At 37.8% G+C, this 24312-nt stretch overlaps 1 protein-coding gene across 3 annotated transcripts in view; it reads left to right on the forward strand.

Moving 5' to 3' along the window:
* The window catches only part of LOC126278505 (inactive dipeptidyl peptidase 10-like), a 517605-nt gene that overhangs the window by 449656 nt on the left and 43637 nt on the right, over nucleotides 1–24312 (forward strand). For all 3 annotated transcript variants that reach the window (XM_049978663.1, XM_049978662.1, XM_049978664.1), the window contains exons 11-13: nucleotides 3027–3161; nucleotides 12241–12448; nucleotides 20509–20621. In XM_049978663.1, the coding sequence (XP_049834620.1) occupies nucleotides 3027–3161; nucleotides 12241–12448; nucleotides 20509–20621 (456 nt within the window). The remainder of the gene's footprint in view (nucleotides 1–3026; nucleotides 3162–12240; nucleotides 12449–20508; nucleotides 20622–24312) is intronic.

The following is a 24312-nucleotide window of genomic DNA, read 5'->3' on the forward strand; positions in this document are numbered from 1 at the left end:
TTTGGAAGATTTCTCACATTCACTTTATGGAATGCTAGTCCTAGGTTACAGTTTACCCAAACAACTTAAAAAATGTTGCTTTCAGGATACATTTTATTAAACTTTTATTATGTCAGTCAACATTACAAAATATAAGACCTGAAAATAATGAAATAAAACCATGCATGATCAGATGTAAAGTTTTGTAAGCAATAAAGATGGTATCAAAGTAGAATAAGCATTATTTTTATAGGTTTATTTCCTGTTCCTCCACTTGGATTACTAAATGAGGTCATTTTTTGTTGTTTTTTTTTTTTTTTTTTTTTTTTAATGTCCAATATGATCTCTTCCAGTTTCAACACATTAGTGACATATGAATAAAAATATATTTTGCAAATATTTTTGAGCCTCATTTCATAACTTTTGGGATACTATTAAAAAAGTCTTCACAGATACTAAAGAAATTTGCTAACCTTTTAGGTTCAAAAGTAATCTTACATTAAAAATACATACTGTGTGGTACCATACATTTTGTGTACTTCTTGTGAGATAAAGTCCTTAAGACGCAACACGTTCCCAAACTGTCTGACTCTATTATATAAAAATGACAATTTTAGAATCTTGCTCCCTCTTGGATAATTTTCTGCAGACACCCATAGCTATGCAAACGTGCCAATGGGGGGACACTGTTTCTTTTGTTGTTTCCAACTATGTTGAGGAAAGTAATTTTTAAGGGTATTTCCCTTTCTGTCTTGCCTTCCATCAACATCGTGTGATTTGCTATTTCTACTTTTGGACTCATAAATCACGTTGGATTTGTTTTTGGCGGGAGCTGTGATTAGCCCTTACTGCAGTGATATCTGCAGGCAGCCAGACTGCAAAACTGCCAATGTGGTCAAGCCCGCAGGCAGCAAAATGTGCTACGTTAAACATAACTCATAATTTTCTATAGTACTTGTCATTTTAGAGACTCAAAATTTTCATGCTTTGTTCTGTGAAAACTAGCTGAGAACCTTGGAAACTAAAAAATATAAGAATATAAATCTTTTGGTAAAATATGGGACGACAGGGAGCATGACCCTCTCCCTTTCCCTCTGGATTGGCATCTCATATAATGGCTGCCAGGGCACTTGCCTCTTGCCTTGTGTGCTGTTTACCTGGGAATAGGTGAAAACAATGAGAAACCATGAAAAAATGGGAACAGGTTGCTTGCAGGATGTGGATGAGGAAAAACAAGAAGAAGGGAAAAGGAGAAGCAAAGAAGACTACAGTCCCATATAAATTAGTTGGTATTTAACTAGCAGGCTGGGCTGCTCCCACCACCAATACACCGATGGGGGCTCAGAATTGTTAGCACGTCTTTTGTGTTGCCACTTTAGCTGTCACATCTTAGTGGACAGCTGCAGTAGAATATTCATGTAATGTTTAGTTTCACGTTGTTTAAAAACTACAATGAAAACAGCCAAAAGAGGGGTACACAGGAAACGCTATACAGATCTGTATCTTAAATGAATTTCAGACATGTTTAGATAACCCCCTTTCTTCCCCCATCCACCAGCCCCTTGGCACATATGCATAGGCCACACCTATCATCCAATCCAAGATTTGTGGGAAGGATCCTGGGAAAAGGCAGTGCATCTGTAAAGGAAAACCATAAGACAATAGTACAATCAGTTCAGCAATATTCTTCCATTCTTTGGGGCCATTATCAGGTAGGTATTAGAACAGATATCAAACACATCCATACATGTGCTGCTGTGATGTGACAGGTCAGTATAGTCCGTACAAAGGTGTGACAGAAACGCCCAGCAAACTTGAATGGGAATCCCTGTAAGAAAGACAACATAGTTCTCACAAAACCCTGTTATGTACATCTACACAATCTATATTTGAAGATGCATGTGTGCCTGTTCTGCTGTCACTGTAGTATAACTAACATAGGGATCATGAGACTAAGGTACAAGAAATTACAGTACATACAGCAGAATATAGGTATTTTTCCCTCACTCAATATGCGAATGGAATGGGACAGAAAATCAATAATAATTCACTGAGACTTTCAGTGCATATGCGAAGATGTGAATGGCTGGTTACATTGTTCCCAAAGAAAGTTTTCTGTCTTCATGAACTAAAATCTGTCTACAATTTTTCTTTCTACACACAAAAAATTAATCTTTTCTTCAATCACCTTCTTGTAGTTCCTACCCGATTACCACCATTTTCCTTAATTGTCTCCAGAGATTCTATGCCACCGTTTGCAAAGAGGATGAGAAAAAAGATATAGGGGGCAACAGGTGGGTCCCTTTAAGATTGGGGTCTGAGTGACTTGCAAGACTTTTCTAATCTTACCCAATCCATACCACTTTTCTGCCTGAGAAAGGAACTAATAGTTGAACTTTTAAATGTGTCTATCTATATCACTGTAATGTCACCTTCTGAAGGTAAGTAATGGCCAGCCAGTCACACACTCTGTAATTTTTTACTGCAAGTTTAGAATCACAACTAAAAAAGAGGAGGAGGGGATTAGTGTTTAATGTCCCGTTGGCAACAAGGTCATTAGAGATGAGCCCAAGCTCAGATTAGGGAAGGATCAGGAAGGAAATCGGCATTGCCCTTTGAAAGGAACCATCCCAGAATTTGCCTGAACCAATTTAGGGAAATCATGGAAAATCTAACTCATGATGGCCGGACGCAGATTTTAACCATCGTCCTACAGAATGCAAGTCCAGTGTGCTAACCAGTGCACCACCTCACTCGGTTGTTGTAAGTCTCATCAAAATGAGTAATGAGTGATCCTAAGCCATACACATATTGTTAGAGGGATCGTTATTTCTGTTCCCTAACAGTTCATGTGTATGCATTGTAACACACATTGCCATTCAGATATTGGTCCATTCACTTTTTAAGTACACCTTTGAATGTAAAGAAATACTAAATCTGATAATTGTGTCAGGGGAAACCAATCCAATGCTGCCAGTCTTATATCTGTCTCTTTTTATATTATCTTGTGGTAAATGTACAAATACAAATGTTAAATTTATTTTCAGGTACTTCGTAGCAACAGAAGATGACTCACCAGGTGTACGCCACATATATCGTGTTGGATCGACTGGTAATGAGCTCGCAGCTATGTGGGAATGTCTCAGCTGTGTCTCAAGGGATATGGACAGCTTTGCCTCTGGGTAATTTAGAATGTTTATGCAAGAATTATTGTCATTTGTCAGATAAAATGTAAATAATAACAACAGGAACAGGCTTTGTAATATGGTAGTTTATTTATCTTTTGTTATGAAAACACTAAATATAAAATCTGAGAAATAACAACATACACTGAGGAAATCTGCTTGTTATCAGCCGAGTAAAAGAATCATCTTGAAAATGCACTTCTAGAACTTACCTGGCTGATAAAACAAGAAGATTTCAACAGTAAAATTCACTGAGGGAGACTTCATTCTTATATAGTGCACTTCTACAGGGTGGAGTCCTACATAGCTTGCATATGTTACAAAGTAGTTACTCAAGTTCATGAGACTGCTTATCAGACTGGCTTTCTCATAATGCAGCTGGAATAAAGACATATTGTGGCATTTGTCCTCAACACAATGAGGAAAAATTAGATTCTCTAGCACATAAGTTTGGTTTTTGTAAAGGGTCATACCTGAGCCAATGCCTTAAATTTGTTCACCTGTTGCTTGACCTTGCTGCTTCCAGTGTGATGGCCTGCACATTTGTGGGGGTAGGCAGAAACTGTTATACAACCAGCAATATCTGTAAGTGAAAAGTTACTGCAACATAATGAAACAAGTTCTATCCACCTGAGACTTGTTTGTGCCAGCTTGAGGAATGTAATCAGCTGGCTGGAGAAGAACTTCATGAGTTGAGCTCTGTGCTTACCAAAGGCATCATCTTGGTTCAAGAGGAAAGAACATCACCTAAAGGTGATACACCAAGTCATTTTTTGGCTCCCCTCAGAAAAAACAGCCATTCAAAGCCCTTAAAAAAGCCAAATACTAACATCTTTGCTGTGGAATAGAGGGTAATGCAGACCCTTCATGAGGGAAAAAGATATAGGTGTCCTGACAGCACAGAAGGGTATTGCAGCTGTATTATTGCAATCAGATAGCTACTGGCAGGAAACTGAGTCAACGCCGGAAAGTCTGAGACACAAAATAATGAGGACTAATTTTATACTAGCTATGATTCAGAAAACTATCTAACTCCTTAATAACCCAAAATTAGATATGAATCTGTCAGATGGCTATAATCTTTCTTCATATGGGTTCTGCTAACAATCTACCTGTTAATGGATAAGGGCCGCTTGAACAAGCATACAGTCAAAGTGTTTTAATGCACACTCACCACCATTAATATCCTATGTTATGGTAAACTCAAATAATAGTTTTTTAGAGTAGCTCTATGAACTCAAGTTCCAGGAATTGCAAACTCGCATATAGTTCTTCAAGAAACGAGCTCTGGAAACCAGGCATTTGAAATCAAAATTGTGCTACAGCTTTGTGGATCATACATTTATGTGAACTCTCAGGTTTTCTCAGCATTTGTGATTCATAGTATGCTTCTGATGGTTCAACAGGTGCATTGCTTCCATTTTATGTACAATATTTCAATGAAGAACCAGTCAGAATTAAGGCAGTGAGTACATGTAACAACACAGATTGCAGCATGTGAAAAAGGTGACTAGTTTGGACACTGAAATATTGTGCTGAACACCAAGGAGCACATCATTAATTTAGCCATTATGGTGAAGACAACCTTGGAATTCCTGAGACACCTGAAAAGCCTACACAACAACATGAAGTTTGCTATGGATATAGAAGAAAATGGATACATACAGTTCCTGAACATTTTGATGAAGAAGAAACAACATGGTACATTTGTGCACTTCATTTATAGGTTAACCTTGCTCAAGAATGGCTACTCAGAGATACAAGTAAATCATTCTCTCCAGATGAATGTCATGTAGTAGATGATTAATGTGGACAGCAGAATTTCAGGGCTGACCACTGCCAAGATAGCCAGGATTCTGGAAAAATACCACATGAATACCATACTGTACTCAATGCACAAAAGGACATAGTGATCTTTCTCAAAGATCAACTAGGGCTATGGATGCCTGGCATTCACAGTATTTGATGTGATTCTGGATGACAGATAGACTGGACAGACTACATGCTGTATCTTACAGCACTCTATGGAGCACCTAATAAGTGTTTTCTTTGGCCAGCCTGAAAATGCAGAGCACAGCATTAAGGAATGATACATGTTTGACTTCAAACAGATGAAGTTGCATTGTGATGCCACTGGATTCTATGATCAAAGAGGCAGTAGAAATAAGACTTTCATTGATAACTGAAAATCGTGACATGAAGGAGTTAGTGAAATCTGTTAGCTGTTCAGCCACTCTTAAGAGACAAGCCCTTATGTGTTACAAATCCTTTAAGGTTGGTATGGATAGTCAGTAGGATTGAGCAGATTTCTCACAGTATAAGTGGCTTTTCATTTCATCTGACTGTCAAGTTCATCCCATAGTTAATTAGTTAGCCTGTTACTCCACTAGTCATATGAAGTTGTGAGAGTGATTAGCCAGATATGGACAAGGTCAATAGAAAGTTCACACATTAAGTTAAACTTCAAGTTTATGAGTGACATCCCAGTAAGTAAAATTATAATACTGACCATACTCCAAAAGTGGTCTTAAGATTTTAGATCTTCAGAATGTTTGGAACTACTTTTGGCTGATTTAACAGGAATCTAATAATCTGCATGCAAGATGTACTATCCAAATGGAACTTTATGCCTCTGATCTGCTCCACTGCTCCATCTATGTAAGGTGATGACTGGACTCAAACTGCCTCATCTGTATTTCTTTCTTACTTTCTTTCATGCATCCATCCAACTGCCATCATGAAAATAATCAAAACATTTCTTGCTTTCCTTGGTATATTACAGATGCTGATTATTTCTCAACAGGCTGAGTAAAGGGTGCTATCCTTGTGCTGCTTTCTGGGCACAGTGCCTATTTTTCATTGACAAAGAGGCCATCAACTGATTCCTCTTGTAGTTACGATAGTGCACCAAGATTTTTCTTGATTACTGCTTGATCAAATTCATAGTTTTAAGAGGTGGTCCTAATTCAATGAGAACTCAGTGTCTGAAGATATTTCATAACAATCAAGAAAAGGACTGACATTGCACCTTTTTATAGATCTGCTACAGGAAAAGAAAAGTATCACACTGCAAATTTAAAACAAAGTTTCAGAACTGTGCAGGAGTATTTACCAAATGATACAAGGTTAAATGATGAAAAAATGCAAATTCCTCAAAGATAAATGAATTGCACTGCTAAGATCATGATGAAAAAAGAAAAATGACAAAAAGCTTTTGTGGATATGTACTATGTTAGTAATATAAGAGTAAATCAAAGTGAAATAGTTGCAATAAATTGGCCCCATATATATTGGATATTATCTACTAGAATAATAATATTCCTTGGATTATGAGAGATATCTAGTGCTACGTATCTGTATTTGTGCTTGTACATTATGGACCGTTTTAATCCATGGGGTGGAGATGGGATGTGTGACTATCTTTGCCACCTACAACTTTAATCTAAAACATTTTGTTGTATCTCATCTCCATCCTGATTTATGCTCCATTATTGATTAAAATGGTCCACTCTGTATATAATCCTACATCTACATCTACACAGATACTCTGTAAGCCACTGTATGGTAAGTGCCAGAGGATATCCGTTACTACTACTAGTGTTTTCCTTTCTTGTTCCACTTGCAAAGAGAATGAGGGAAAAATGACTATCTATTTGCCTCCGTATGAGCCCTAATTTCTCGTATCTTATCTTTGTGGTCCTTCCGTTCAATGTATGGTGGCGGCAGTATTATCATTCAGCAGTCAGCTCCATGAGTGTTCCTCAAAGAGAATGTTGCCTTCCCTCCAGGGATTCACTTTTGAGTTCCGAAAGCATCTGCATATCACTTACGTGTTGTGTGAAACCACCAGTAACAAATCTAGCAGCTTGCCCCTTAATTGCTTTGATGTCCTACTCCAATCTGACTTGGTATGGATCCCCAACACTGGAGCAGTATTCAAGAAAGGGTTGCACCAGCATCTTATATGTGATCTTCATTACAGATGAACCCTACTTTCCAAAAATTCTCCCAATAGAACAGAGCTGGCCATTCAGCTTCCCTAGCACAGTCCTCACATGCTTGTTCCATTTCATATCACTTTGCAACTTTATGTCCAGATATTTAAACAATATGACACTGACAAGCAGTACTCTACTAATGTTGTATCTGAACATTACAGATTTGTTTTTCCTACTCATAAACATTAAATTACATTTTCCCATATCTAGGGTGAGCTGCCTTTCATCATACCAGCTAGAAATTTTGTCTAAATCATCTTGTATCCTCCTTCAGTCATCAGCTTTGGCATCTTACCATACACCACAGCATCACAAGCAAACAACCACAGATTGTAGCCTATCCCATCTGCCAAGTCATTTATGTAAATATAGAATAACAACAGTCCTTTCACACTTCTCTGGGGCACTTCTGGTGATACTCTTGTCTCTGTAGAACACTAGCTTTTGAGGATGATATACTGGTTTTTATTACTTAAGGAGTCTTCAAACCAGTTGCATATCTGTGAACTTATTCCATATGCTCATACCTTCATTAACAGCCTGCAATGGGGCACCATGTCAAATGCTTTCCAGAAATCTATAAATTTGGAATTTGCTTTGCTCTTCATCCATTGTTCACAGTATATCATGTGAGAAAATGGCAAGCTGCGTTTCACAAGATCAGTGCTTTCTAAAACCATGCTGATTCATGGACATGAGCTTCTCAGTCTCAAGAAAATTTATTACGTCTGAAATGAGAATATGTTCAAGGATTCTGCAGCAAACTGAAGTTAGGGGTATCTGTCTGTAATTTTGTGGGTCCGTTATTTTACCCTTCTTACGTACAGTAGTCACCTGCATTTTTTTCCAGTCACTTGGGACTTTCTGATAGGTGAGAGATTCACAATAAATGCAAGGTAGTTAAGGTACCAATGCTATAGAGTACTCTCTGTAAAACTGAATGTGGACTCCATCCGGACCTGATGACTTATTTTCTTTCAAATCTTCCAGCTGTTTCTGTTCACCAGGGATGCTTATTACACTACTGGCCATTAAAATTACTACACCAAGAAGAAATGTAGATGATAAATGGGTATTAATTGGACAAATATATTATACTAGAACTGACATGTGATTACATTTTCACGCAATTTGGGTGCATAGATCCTGAGAAATCAGTACCCAAAACAACCACCTCTGGCCGTAATAACAGTCTTGATATGCCTGGGCACTGAGTCAAACAGTGCTTGGATGGTGTGTACAGGTACAGCTTCCCATGCAGCTTCAACACGGTACCACAGTTCATCAAGAGTAGTGACTGGCATATCGTGACGATCCAGTTGCTCGGCCACCATTGACCAGACATTCTCAATTGGTGAGAGATCTGGAGAATGTGCTGGCCAGAGCAGCAGTCGAACATTTTCTGTATCCAGAAAGGCCTGCACAGGACCTGCAACATGCGGTCGTGCATTATCCTGCTGAAATGTAGTGTTCTGCAGGGATCGAATGAAGGGTACAGCCACGGGTCGTGACACATCTGAAATGTAACGTCCACTGTTCAGAGCGCCGTCAATGTGAACAAGAGGTGACCGAGACGTGTAACCAATGGCACCCCATACCATCACGCTGGGTGATATGCCAGTATGTCGATGATGAATACACACTTCCAATGTGCGTTCATCGCGATGTCGCCAAACACGGATGCGACCATCATGATGTTGTAAACAGAACCTGGATTCATCTGAAAAAATGATGTTTTGCCGTTCGTGCACCCATGTTCATCGTTGAGTACACCATCACAGGCACTCCTGTCTTCAAGGGTAACCACCTTCATGGTCTCCAAGGTGATAGTCCATGCTGCTGCAAATGTCATCGAACTGTTCGTGCAGATATTTGTTGTCTTACAAACGTCCCCACCTGTTGACTCAGGGATCGAGACGTGGCTGCACGATCCATTACAGCCATGTGGATAAAATGCCTGTCAACTCGACTGCTAGTGATACGAGGCCATTGGGATCCAGCACAGTGTTCCGTATTACCCTCCTGAACCCGCCAATCCCATATTCTGCTAACAGTCATTGGATCTCGACCAACGCAAGCAGCAATGCCGCGATACGTCAATCCGCAATTGTGATAGGCTACAGTCTGACCTTTATCAAAGATGGAAACGTGATGGTACACATTTCTCCTCCTTACACGAGGCATCACAACAAAGTTTCACCAGGGAATGCCGGTCAACTGCTGTTTGTGTATGAGAAATTGGTTGGAAACTTTCCTCATGTCAGCATGTTGTAAGTGTCGCTACTGGTGCCAACCTTGTGGAAATGCTCTGAAAAGCTAATCATTTGCATATCACAGCATCTTTTTCCTGTCAGTAAAATTTCGCATCTGTAGCACAGCACCTCCATGGTGTAACAATTTTAATGGCCAGTAGTGTAGCATGTCTTCCTTATGGGACTCTGTCAGATGGTCAAATGACAGTTTGTATGTACGATTCTCCAGCATAAACAATTTCTTGAATGTGAAATTTAAAATTTTGGCTTTGGTTTTGCTATCATCTGCCACACCAGACTGGTCAACTAAGGACTGAGTGAAATTGTTAGACCTGCTTAGTGATTTTACGTAGCTAGCCGTATTGTTAGGTCTACAACTTTGCTTCCGCCGTTTTGCAATAGATGGCAGTAGCGACATGTGGGGTTCAGATGGATGGTTATAGGTGTAATACAATAACCTTAGGCATCTGTAAACATAATGCCATAAAAATATTAGTCAATCTGTAATTGCATCATTAGGTTATTCTATATTAAGTATGTCAACTTATTTACCGATTTCTTGCAATTTGCGGGAAGTGTTAATTTTCTGCTTTAACATGAAGAAATCTGCGGCTGTGGCTCTTAAAATGCTGGGTAAGACCAATGGTGAAGGAACTATTAGTGGAAGAATGTGCAGAGAATGTTTTCACTGCCTTAAGAACGGTGATTTTGATGTCAAAGACCAGCATGGTGGTGGAAGCCAGAACATTTTCTTAGCTCCTGAAACAGAAAAATACAGCCACAGGACATCATTATCAAAAGCAATTGATATGATCAAGCCCAGCACTGAAACAAAAATGGCCACAATACAGTGACAGACTTGCAAATGTAATTTTGCAGCAGGTCAGTGCTCGACCCCATGTCGCAAAACCCCACAAAATATACGTGCAAACATTGAAATGAGTTGTCCTCTCCCTCCCACCCTATTCTCTATATGTTGCTCTCTCTGACTACCACCTTTTTCTATCAGTGGTATTCAGTCTGGCTGACCAGCACTTCCAATCATATGAACAAGTGCAAAATTGAATCGATTTATGGATCCCCACAAAAGACGTCCAGTTCTTCTGCCACGGGATTCATATGCCATCCAAAAGATGGGAGAATATGGTGGTCAGCAATGGGCAATACTATGAATCATAATTTTTTTGTAAGTTTTTCATAATAAAGCCCTGAACTTTGAGAAATAATGGTGGAAGCTAAGTCGTAGACCTATTAAGACTGACTGCTACACACAAATGTGTAAGAATGTGCATCTAGTTAATTTAGTTATATGCTAAAGGGGAATGAAAATTTATTCATAATAAACTATGATGCCTTACTGAATTATGTACAAAGAGATACTGAGGCAAAAAAAGACAGTCTTAAAAGCTGTGCATTTCAATTTTGATTATTTACAAAACAACCTTATCACCTCCAAAATACACTTCAGAATATATAATAAATTTATCAGTCACTGACTCCATTGTTGTAAACATTTTTATATACATCTGTAGTGACTACTGACAGTTATTCAACCCCCACCATCACTCTCTCTGTCTCTGTCTCTCTCTCTCTCTCTCTCTCTCTCTCTCTCTCATGTGGGGAAACAAGTGCAAATCATATGGAGCTAGGTCAAATGAGCAAGATATGTGGGGCAACAGAGTCATACTATTTTTTGTCAAAAATTGGTACACTGGATGGTTGCACTAGGAGAAGCATTGCCTTGGTTGAAAGACCATCTCCTGTTTGTGACAGATCACATCTTTTTTGACAGTCAACATCAAACAAATGAGGATCATCATGATATTAGACTTCCCTTGGCAAGCTTTTCTTGGGCAATGCCAATTACAGTGGCTTGATCATTATTTGGTTTTAGAGTCATAACCATAGTACCAGCACTACTCACTAGTGACTACCATGGAAAAAATTCTGGATCAGTCTGGAGCTGTTCTTCCAAATCACAACATGCTCCCACTCAGCGCTCTTTTTGCTGCTGAGTCAGAATGTGAGGAACAAATATGGCAGTGGCTCTCCTCGGTCCCAAAACGTGTATTGAAATTTTCCAAAATGAACTGCAAGACAATCTAATTTAACTCTGATGTGTGTTCATGGTCTGTTGTTGGTCTTTGAGCACAAGTTGACAAATTTTCTCTGTGTTTGGCCAGTTTCAGATGCAGAATGAGGTTTGTTGTCCATCAATTTGTTACCATTTTTGAAACCAGAAAACTACTGGTATGCTTAAGTTTTTCCCCTAGCTTCTACGGAATTATTTTGAAGCAGGGATCAAAATTCCACAGCTGTGCATTTTCCAGTTACATTCACCTTCATAAAAACAAGGAGAGAGTAAAACAGCTGCTCCAAACAAGTTATATGGGCTGACAAAAACATCCCAGATAATATCAGAGGCAATACTGAACTCATAAGGACTTACAAAACACGTCCCTAGAGAGAAAAATGTGTATTACATATGCTCTGCTCCAGGCAGTGCCATTCTGAGAATTTTTGGACACCCCATTGCATACTGCTGCAGGAGTACTAACAGGCTGCGGTAACCACTAATTCCAGAAATTTAGTTGCATATGGTAGGAGATGTTAGTAACGTGTCTCTTTAACTCAATTTTGAGCTGTTGCCTCCCTGTTAATCATTTTAGTGCCAGAATATTGGGCTGCTTTCAGAAATCTGTTTCAGTTACATCTATGTTTGACAGGAAATAGATTGTAAGAATGTAGATTAGATACAACTGAGATATGTATTTTTTATTTAACCATTGCTAACAAAATTATCTATTGCCATGTACAATATTTCAGGAATGAGACAACAGATATGGAGCAAGAATGCTTATATGCATGGCCCCATTTCAGTCCAGGGATTTCTCCACATTATTATGTACTGGAATGCTTGGGACCAGGACCACCATTTCATGCTCTAGTGGAAACTACATCAAATGCAAGAATTGCTATGTTGGATGACCTCAAGTACCTCAGAGACAGACTGCAGAGAATAGCAGTACCGCAAGTATGTGTATACACTATTCAACAGTGAAAGTGAAAGAGTGAAAGATGAAAGCTTTGAATGATTCTTAGAGATATAAGAAAATTACTCTTACTACAAAAGGTAGATAAAATAATGACAGTGTGAAACATCAAGAGACAAAGATTCTAAGTTGGTTATTTAAGACTGAAACCAATCTTACAAGATCCTGTATATCTGTCAGATTAAATTTAGTTTTTTTCTTACACATGGCATGTTTTCAAATATAATTTTCAGTACTTGTGAAAGAAGTACCAAAAAAGTGATATAAGATTAATATCCCCAATACATAGGGTGAGTCAAGAAGGACTTTAAAAATTTGAAGATAACTTACAGAATTGCTAGACATCATTTTAGAGGAAACAGCCTAAAGTTTGATTCATGTAGTGCAAGAATACCTCATTCCTCGACCAGGAGTGCCAGTGTAGTGCACAGTTAAAATGGCTACGTTCACTAGTATTGTGCATCTGGATTTACTTGAAAACTTTTTAATTCCCCAGATTGATGAAGATGACCGCAATGGGACTGTGCAGGATGGTGCACCACCTCATTTCCTCAGAGAAGTTCAAAGTTTCCTCAATAGTTGCTTCCCAAATCAGTGGATTAGCCATGGAGGGCCAATCACATGGCTACCTCACTCCTCTTTCTTGGGAGTTCCTTAAAGACTGTGTGTATGTTCCTCCCTTACCACACAATGAAAAACTGAATTTACACTGCTGTTGAATAAGTAATGCCTGATTTGTTGCAATGAGTATGGGAAGAAATTGATTACTGGTGAGTTGTTTGCCACATAACAAATGCTGCTCACATTGACTCAAAATGACACTTCACGTTTTTATGTGGAACACTTTTATGTGAAACTTGAGCTTGTTTGCTACAAAATGACATATCAACCAACTCTGTATGTTATCTCAATAAATTTCTATATCATTCCAAAGTTGTAAAGTCCTTTTTGACTCACCCTGTGTAGAGTGTGAACATTGAGGCAGTGAGATATTACTGTTTATCTATCTCAAATCTATACTTTCACTGAGACCTGGTACTAGGAAACTTAGCATTTAGCTTTTAGACAAAATAAGTTGTCAGACCAGATTATTCTTCGTACACATGTACAGTTCATTATGACTTTGTAAATCAGTTCTGTAATATTTTGTCTGTTCTACCATTGCCTAACTAATGAACTTTCAGATTGATTTTATGCAAACAGGCATTTCAGGGTGGAAACAATGTATAAAAAGTAGGATTGTCAACCATTCACTTGTACCTGCATACACCCAGAAACACTCACCTGTTACAATGGTGGCATTGACAGAGCAAAATGCGTCTAATAAATCACATGTTTCACTCATTCCAATTTTTTAAAGTTTTTAAGGAAGTGGTCATTTTTCTGACCAGAAGTTTTTTTGCTGCTTCTCAGTTTAGCTTTCATAAAGGATTCTCTATAGAGAAAGCCATAAACAACCTCATGGTTGAAGTGCTATTCGGCCAAAAAATAATTGTTCTTGTGACCTTGCCAACACCTTTCCCACAAGAATCATCACTGCATCCACTCTTGTTCTTAATCTACATAGATGATCTTCCAATGACTTTACAGGATATTGCTGTTGACACAAGCAAACCAACCAAGGGTGCAGCCTCAAACTTATTAGACTCAGTTTATATGATAGTTAAACAGGACTACAACTGTTCCATAAATTTTCAGGCATGCAGCCACATAAATTCAGTTTCTCCTTCTAATATTTTGGCTGAACACCATCCAGCCATCTTTGGAGTGAGCCAAGGTGACTAACACTCCAACACTTGCTCTGTCTTTTTTCACCCGAGGATCGAACCACTTCGTATGCGGCCATAGATACACAAAGTGCCAGCGACATTGGTAGGCAGCAAAGAGGTGTAAAATATGCATGGAAATTAAATCTATCACTGCACTGTCATGCCACATGGTGTTATCGATGTGTCACAGAGTGCTGCACCATCACAACTCTTTATGATTTAATTATAGAAATTGCCAGATTCTATGATTTGTCCAAGCTGAAGCTGCTATCTCTATTAATTAAATTCATCGCCAACTGAATTTCAATTGGTTCTTTCACTACTGTGTCCCAGAAAGATTTCGACATTATCATGTTGTGTTGTCTTTCCAATGTATGAATGGCCGCACTCATGGAGAATCTTACAAACCCCAGGCTTCCAAATCACCAAATCATCTTTAACAAAGCCCAGGAGTGGTGTAGTCTTTGGTGGAGGGTGAAAAATCACTTTCACTTTGTGTTTACTCATCCCCTGTGAGTGCAGCCACTCATACATCGGACAGACAACATGTACAGTACTGAAGAGATACACAGAGCACTGCAGGTACACCCGTCTCTTACAACTTAATAAATCTGTGGTGGCAGACCACTGTTTGATACTGGACACTCAATGGTATATGATAATGTCACAATTTTAGCCTCAACTTCATCTTTCTGGGACTCAGTAGTGAAAGAAGGAATTGAAATTGGGTTGGTGATGAATTTAATTAATAGAAATAGTGGCTTCAGCTATGACAAATCATGGAATCCGGCAATTTCTATAATTAAATCACAATGAGTTGTGATGGTGCAGCACTCTGTGACACATTGATATCAGTGTGTGGAATCATGTCATGTGTATCTTTGGCCCCATATGCAATGGTTCAATCCTAGGGTGAAAAAGGATGAACCAAATGCTGGAGCATTAGTCACCTCAGCTCACTCTGAAGATGGCAGACAGTATTCAGCCAAAATATTAGAAGAATACATTGAATTTATGTGGCTGGATGCCCGAAATTTTATGGAACAGTCTTTACACCATGAAAACATGAAGAAGGACTACAACTGGTTACAGCAAACAATTTAACTACAGAAAGACTCATAGCATGAGATTTGAAATAAGAAAAAAAGACCTGCTAGCAACAGAAGTAGGCATTAGTGACCATTCACTATATGAAACGCAGTGTACAATTCCTTGGAATCCAATGAACAACAAGATAAAATGGAGTCAAGATGTGGACAAACTAATATAGATGCTCAGCTCAGCACATGTTGCTCTAAGAAGCTTCTCTCATTACGCAGTCATAAAGATAAAAGTATTGGCTTATTTTGCACACTTTCAATCTCTGTTTTATTGAATTTCTTCTGGAGCAATGTGCACATGGTAAATATGATATTTACTTAGCATAAGTGAGCAGTAAGAGTACTGTGTAAAGCATATGACTACATCTCAGAGAGGTATTTTAAGGATTTTGGAATTCTTACACTCCGTTCCCTGTACCTTTATCTTTTGTTGATGATACTAAAAATTAGTATCAGGTGAGCTGTGATTCGCACAACCACAATACACGAAAAAAACATAATTTTTATGTAGACTTTACCTCTTCGTGTAGGGTTCAGAATGATGTTATGTACTCTGGTACAACTGTATTTTACAAGCTTCCATCTGAACAAGAAATTGGGAATCTCAACCAATTCAAAACACAATTAAAGAACATTTACCGGCACTAAGTACTTTAACCCCTGAGCTGGTATGCCTATGTATTAAGTGCGCCAACCAAAAATAAAATGATTTTGTGTGGTTCCATTATTGTTTCACAACTGCAAACCCATGCCTATTCCTTTGTTATTGCTTCATTAAAACAGCAACAAATTGTGTTGTCATATGTCCAAGTGAGCGGCAGTAATTTAAAATACAAAGTGAGCCAGATGAGAAAAAATTTGTCATTTGTGCAAAATAAATTACCCCTATTACAAACTAGCAATGTTATCCCACATTGAGGCAGTTGTCTATGAGATAATTGGTGATCAAATAAGTAGCTGGCTGGGATCTAATGCAACTGCACTGCTTAATGCTTTAAGTGGGTCATTACTGTCACTGTAACACCTACCCTTGGCAACAGAGTGTTATAGTGAAAATTTATCTCATTATTATTTAATCAAACAGTGGTTTAGCTCATATTATGTAGGTTTATTTTCTCATTGTTTATATAAACTAAAATTAAACTGTGATTTTGATCATGCATGTTTAGCTTGGTAACACAGAGACAGCTATTCTACACCTTCCTACAAAGTGCACCGCAGGCCCTCTCGTGTTATGAAAAATGGTGCACCAGCTCAAGGGCTAATGATGAACAGCTTCCAGATAAGAATATTCATTGTTACTACAAAATAGGGAGAAATCCACAAAATCTTCAAAGAGTCAAACCTAACTGCATGAGTATAAATAGTTTCAAAGACTAAAGGTAACAACTCACTAAGTAGTTGAGGCACTGAAGGAAGATTGGTGTTAACCTTCTGTCAACAGTGAGGTCATTAGAGAGGGAGTACCAGCCTGGATTATAAAAGCATGGGACAGGAAATCAGGCTTTCTTTTTCAAAGGAACCACCCTAGCATTCACCTGAAGCAATTTAGGGAAATCTCAAAAAAACTAAATCAGGATGGCGTTCAACGACAAGGTTATCAGCATCAGAGCTGTAGAGTACACATACCTATATGTGTGTGAGTGGCAATTTACAATTATATTTGGGACCAAATGGAAGGAACTTGACACAATTGATTGTACACAACTGTGGCTTAGTGCTGACTGGTGGTGGCACTGTCCACTGTGCCAACTTAAAGAATGACATAAGGAAATTTTTATGACATATTAACATATGGAACAATTGCTTATTTAGTAACAACATAGAAGACAAGAATTGTAAGCAGTACTTCTAGATTTCTGGTAATGAAGTTATATCAGCTAATGGAAATGATGAAAAACTTTAACTGGCAGATTCTGAGGATAGATACAAATTATACTGCAAAATTTCAAGAATCTGTGTTAAGTGAAGAATCTAGAGGTAGTCTTCCAACCCCTATGTGTCACACCCATAGGGCTCATGAATTACAACATGCACCCGATATATGATTGGAATGGGAAGAATGCCTAATGTGTGGTACCATGTGAAGAAACCTCTGGCATGCACTTTGCAATGGTTTGCAGGATACGTGTGTAGATGTAAATATATAACTATTGATTTTATGTTCTTAAAATAGAATTAATATGATGTTCAATTTTAAGGGCAAATTTTTGGTGCACAGTTTTGTTCCACATTTTCTAATAATGCCCCAGGAAAATTCTGGAATCCAAAATTTTACATTTGATATATTTCAGTAGCTAACAGTTTAATAAGCCACAGCTGCAAAATGCTAACACAAATTCTTTACAGACGAATGGAAAATCCGCTAGAAGCTGACCTCGGAAAAGATCAGTTTGGATTCCGTAGAATTGTTGGAACATGTGAGGCAATACTGACTCTACGACATATCTTAGAAACTAGAATAAGGAAAGGCAAACCAACATTTCTAGCATTTGTAGACTTAGAGAAAACTTTTGACAACGTTGATTGGAATACACTCTTATACATTCTGAAGGTGGCAGGGGTAAAATACAGGGAGCAAAAGGCTATTTGCAATTTGTACAGAAGGCATATGGTAGTTATAAGAGTTGAGGAGTATGAAAGGGAAGCAGTGGTTGGGAAGGGAGTGAGGCAGGGTTGTAGCCTATCCCCGATGTTATTCAATCTGTATATTGAGCAAGTGGTAAAGGGAACAAAAGAAAAATTTGGAGTAGGATTCAAAATCCATGGAGAAGAAATAAAAACTTTGAGGTTCGCCGATGACATAGTAATTCTGTCAGAGACAGCAAAGAAAAGTGTCTTGAAAGGAGGATATAAGATGAACATCAACAAAAGCAAAACGAGGATAATGGAATGTAGTAGAATTAAATCGGGTGATGCCGCGGGAATTAGATTAGGAAATGAGACATTTAAAGTAGTAAATGAGTTTTGCTATTTGGGGAGCAAAAGAACTGGTGTTCGTCGAAGTAGAGAGGATATAAAATGTAGAGTGGCAATGGCAAGGAAAGCATTTCTGAAGAAGAGATATTTGTTAACATCGAGTATAGATTTAAGTGTCAGGAAGTTGTTTCTGACAGTATGTGTATGGAGTGTAGCCATGTATGGAAGTGAAACGTGTACGATAAATAGTTTAGACAAGAAGAGAATAGAAGCTTTCTAAATGTAATGCTACAGAAGAATGCTGAAGGTTAGATGGGTAGATCACATAACTAATGAGGAGGTATTGAATAGCATTGGGGAGAAGAAAAATTTGTGGCACAACTTGACTAGAAGAAGGGATCAGTTGGTACGACATAATCTGAGGCATCAAGGGATCATGAATTTAGTATTGGAGAGCAACGGGGAGGGTAAAAATTGTAGAGGGAGACCAAGAGATGAATACACTAAACAGATTCAGAAGGATGTAGGTTGCAGTAGGTACTGGGAGATGAAGAAGCTTGCACAGGATAGAGTAGCATGGAGAGCTGCATCAAACCAGTCTCTGGACTGAAGACCACAACAACAACAACAACAACAACAACATGTAAAAGTATACAGAAAAATCAGGGCTATAGGATAGTAACACTGGACATTTGAAAGGTTTGCATTCTAAAATTTGAATGATTAGGCAGCAACATTTTTGAGTGTTTGAGCAGTAATATTTCTTTGATTACAACATTTAAAAACAAGACAAGATATTATGTATTTGGTAAAAAATTGGTAATCCCCCACTCGCACCCCAATTCTTTAAATAATCAAAGTCCCATGTGTAAAACAGCTATTTTTCATGCATTTCAATGTTTATCAATTGTGTGTCATACAATGATAATTTGGTGTGCATAGATACTGTCTGCAAAGACAGACATATGATATGTCTGCTTGTGTCTGTGTATGTATGGATGGATATGCATGTGTGTGTGCGAGTATATACCTATCCTTTTTCCCCCCTAAGGTAAGTCTTTCCACTCCCGGGATTGGAATGACTCCTTACCCTCTCCCTTAAAACCCACATCCTTTCGTCCTTCCCTCTCCTTCCCTCTTTCCTGAGGAAGCAACCTCTGGTTGCGAAAGCTAGAAATTTTGTGTGTGTTTGTGTGATATTTTATTGTGCCTGTCTACCGGCGCTTTCCTGCTTGGTAAGTCTTGGAATCTTTGTTTTTAATATATAAAAATAGAAAGAAACTTCCACATGGGAAAAATATATTAAAAACAAAGATTCCAAGACTTACCAAGTGGGAAAGCGCCGGCAGACAGGCACAATGAACAAAACACAAAAACACACACACAGAATTACTAGCTTTCGCAACCGATGGTTGCTTCTTCAGGAAAGAGGGAAGGAGAGGGAAAGACGAAAGGATGTGGGTTTTAAGGGAGAGGGTAAGGAGTCATTCCAATCCCGGGAGCAGAAAGACTTCCCTTAGGGGGAAAAAAGGACAGGTGTACACTTGCACACACACACATATCCATCCGCACATACACAGACACAAGCAGACATCAAAGCAAGACTTCCCTTAGGGGGAAAAAAGGACAGGTGTACACTCGCACACACACACATATCCATCCGCACGTACACAGACACAAGCAGACATCAAAGCATGTCTGCTTGTGTCTGTGTATGTGCGGATGGATATGTGTGTGTGTGCGAGTGTACACCAGTCCTTTTTTCCCCCTAAGGGAAGTCTTTCCGCTCCCGTGATTGGAATGACTCCTTACCCTCTCCCTTAAAACCCACATCCTTTCGTCTTTCCCTCTCCTTCCCTCTTTCATATATATATTAGCTAAATTTTGGGGGAAAAGGTGTGGCTTATATTCAACACAATATGGTGCATTATTTGCTTCGGCAAGTTTATGATGGTATGCACTGAAATGAAATTATATATTCTGAAATCAGACATGCTGCAAGAAAGAAGTAAATATAGTAGCTACTGAAAAGAATATTCAATTTTCAGAATTGTTATTTATCTTGATTTGCATAATATTTTATCCAATCATCTTTCTATAAACCCAATAAACAAAGAAAAGAGGACATAATGGCACAGGTTCAAATTTGCTTCCCAGTTCTGTTTGTCTTTTGAAATAATGGAGCCAGATTAATATATAATGCATAACTCCAATCTCCATAATTTAGTATAAAACAACTATATTTCTACATAGGTGAAGACATTCAAAGTACAAGTTCCTGGTGGGTTCCACGCACATGTAAAGCTTCATCTACCACCAGGACTAAGGGAATATGAGGACATGGTGTTCCCACTGATTTTGCACGTGTAAGTGGAACCAAAATTCAGCTATATTCCTTATTTGCCATATTTGCTTTACAATGAATATGTACTTACAAAGTATATAGTGTATAACTTTTTGATTTTTTAATGAATGAAGTAAGAACACTTTTTCCAAGTCAACTAAGTCTTGATATTTTTATTTATCATCGATATTTTATACTCAATAATAAAATAATTGTTTCTACATTGCTTTAAGTATAATTATCTCAAGTTTTATTAATCAAGAGGTGTGCTTTAAAGGCTGTGTTTATCAGCTAGTTTCTGTTTGTTAGAGGAAAATTGTCATCTGTTATCAGTCAAAACTAGTTTAATTGCAGCAGCAGAGTAAGTTGAAAGATAGATTTAAGTTCCTGCCTGTTTTGGTAAAAAGAGTACACATTTTAAGAATGATTTAATTTCATACATACCACAGAAAAGTATTTTACTCAGAACACCTATCTGAGATAAGGAGAAGATTGTCGTAGTTGGATATGATCACTGAGCACAGAACACAAATGTAGATAGTGGCCTTCCCATCTTAAGATAACATACTTTCTACATATATGTAAGATGTTAATATATTCTACATTAAAATTTGTGTGGACCTGAATCCACATCAGTGCATATTAAAACCCATGCTTTTGATGACTCACTATTAAGGATTAAAAACTGAGAAGCAGAGTCATTACATCCCATATATAGACAGAGATGTGAAGGTTATAAATTAGTTTGTATTAAAATATAGCTGATATTTTCAGATGAGCTCACATAACAGAAAAGAATATGTAGTTGATGGCAAAAGTAAGTATGAAATACTTTTGCACTAAATAAGCTATAAGTTTCTACGTAAATATTCTTCTGTGGAATAGGAGTTGCCCAAATACGACTTTTTCAGTTTACTTTCAAATTTATCTTTGCTGACTGACATACATTTGATATCATTGCTTAACTGATCAAATATTATGGTAGCTCTATTGTTAATCTTTTTCTCACCTAAGGTCAACTTTAATTAAGAATAACAAAGGTCATTTTGCTTCTAATGTTGTGATTATGGAAGTTGTTATACCTTCTCAACTGTAATAGGTAATTTATATCAAATTTCATTAGAGAAAATATGCACTGTGATATGGTAGATAAAATACTTATCTCATTTAATAGTTGTCTTTAAGATGATCATGCTTGAGCATGGCATAATATTCTCACTGCACACTTTTGTGTAATACAAATTCCCATAGCGATGAGTTAAATTAAAATTCTGTTTCACTATAGTGAATGAAAATAATTCAAATATTCCAGGTTACCTGAGGGTGTGTATATGAGAGTTATGAGGGCACAAAGTATAAAAATGGCTGGATGGAGTAATTTAAGCAGTTTTGTAATGTGGACATTATTCAGTTTAAATTCTTGGCACTATGTATATGCTAAAACTTCCAGTATTCTGTTTTAGTTGACAACATTTTGAAAGATGCTAGATTCATCATTAGTGTGGTATCCTTAGATCTGCACAATCAAGTATTTCTGTGAAATTTTGAGAAAAGCAAATCACTGAATAATTCTTTTAAAGATATTATTTGTGATTTCTTCTGTTCCACTGTGCCCCTATTTGGTTATTTAAGTTCTAACAATATTCATTGAAAGGATAGCACAACTCCAAGTGTTTTTTTTTTTTTTTTTTTTTGTTTGTTAAGTAAGGCATAAACTACTTGTTAGCCAGGTCCTCAAAATCTCAGTTTTTCTAACAAAATCTCAAATTCCATGGGTACATCACAAGAATATCACCTGGCTTCCCAAAGTAATGCAATGTTTGTAAAATCTGATGAGCAAAAGGGTAAATGGTGTTTCAGTTGATTAATCTTTCAGGAGTTCAAATTTGGATTTTCTAAGTACTTACAGGGAGACAATTATTGAACTATACGAAAAGAAAGTAGTTACAAAGTATGGTGTGCACACATTTTATTCAACATGTAAGTGTCACTACAAATACTTAAATTTAGATTATGACATGTTTGATATGCCTGCCATCATTGGCTATGATGTGGTGCAGATGAATAGCAAAACACTGAAGTGTCAGAACATTGTTGCTGTCAATGACATACTGAGTGACTGTTTTCAGCTCAGAAATGGTTTTGGGGTTATTGCTGTACACCTTGTCTTTCATATAGCTTCACAAAAAGGAGTTGCATATGTTCAGATCCGGGCATATGTTCAGATCCGGAGAATATGGCGGCCAATCGAGGCCAATGCCAGTGGTCTCTGGGTACCCCAGAGCCAGAATGCAGTCGCCACAGTGCTCCTTCAGGACATCAAACACTCTCCTGCTTCGATGGGGTTGAGCTCCATCTTGCAAGGACCACATCTTGTCGAAATCAGGGCCGCTTTGGACAATATGGATGAAATCATCTTCCAAAACCATCATGTACCGTTTGGTAGTCATTGCGCCATCAAGGAATATCGCACCAATTATTCCATGACTGGACACTGCACACCACACAGTCACCTGTTGAGAATGAAAAGACTTTTCAGTCGTGAAATGTGGATTCATTAGGAGCCCAAATGTGACAATTGTACTTACTGATGAACCCATCCAAATGAAAGTGGGCTATGTCACCAAACCAAACCATACCCACATACTAATTCCCATCTTACCCCACAGCCAGCTGAGCTGTTTGACCATCCTAATGCAAACCGTTAAGAAGTTATGATGGTTTTATTTCATATAGTCAATAATTGTACCCTGTACATTATTACTACCAGTGTGGGACACTATTATAGAATATTACTTCCTTGAAATTGGTAGAAAATGGAATCAACAATAAGAGTATATATTGGTACAGTATAGCTCCTAAGATCTCCATAGTCTGTCGATGGTGTTGCTACTTAGATTTAGAGTAAAAATAACCAGAAACAGATGTCAAATACTGTTAGTATAAGTAATAATCCTAAGTCTGCCAGTGGCTTTGTCAGAGAGGATAGGTGAATGAATAGAGGTTCACAGCACCCTCTTCCATTCAGAAGCAGAAAACTGGGGTAGGAAACCATCCATAATGATGGAAATATCAGCAATGATCTACAGCATGAGGATGCAGAAGGCCATGGAAACCACCTATGAAAGATACACAATGTTTATACACAGGAAATGTTGCCTGAATTGAAAAAGTGTCATAGTGATCTCTCTATTAGCACAAAAAAATTCAAGTTTAGTCTACCATTCAGATCTCTAGGAGGGAAGCAATGAGGAAAAGACTGTAAAAGCAATGAAAAGAAAACATTCAACCAGTCATAACATAGTACTGCATAATATAACACTTTGCTGGACTCTCTCATCTTTTTATGTACATAGGTACAGTGAAGCATAGGACAGGTCAAGTGATATGATATGATGAATACAAGTTTCCTGATAACTTTATGAGTACCTTTTTACAATAGTGAATAGTGAAAATCAAACAGTCTTCCAAATGCTATTAACTATTATACAGTATATTATCTTAACAATTATTATAATAATAAGAGTACACACAGAGGTAACAAAAGTCATAGGATATACCTCCTAATTTCAATAAGTTGTTAGAAGTCCCCAGCAGAAATATTGAGCCATGTTGGCTCTGTTGCTGTCTGTAATTGCGAAAGTGTTGCCGGAGCAGAATTTTGTGCATGAACTGACCTCTTGATTATGTCCCATAAATGTTCAATGGGATCC

This window comes from Schistocerca gregaria, chromosome 6, assembly GCF_023897955.1.
Source record: "Schistocerca gregaria isolate iqSchGreg1 chromosome 6, iqSchGreg1.2, whole genome shotgun sequence".
Classification (NCBI taxonomy): Eukaryota; Metazoa; Arthropoda; class Insecta; order Orthoptera; family Acrididae; genus Schistocerca; species Schistocerca gregaria.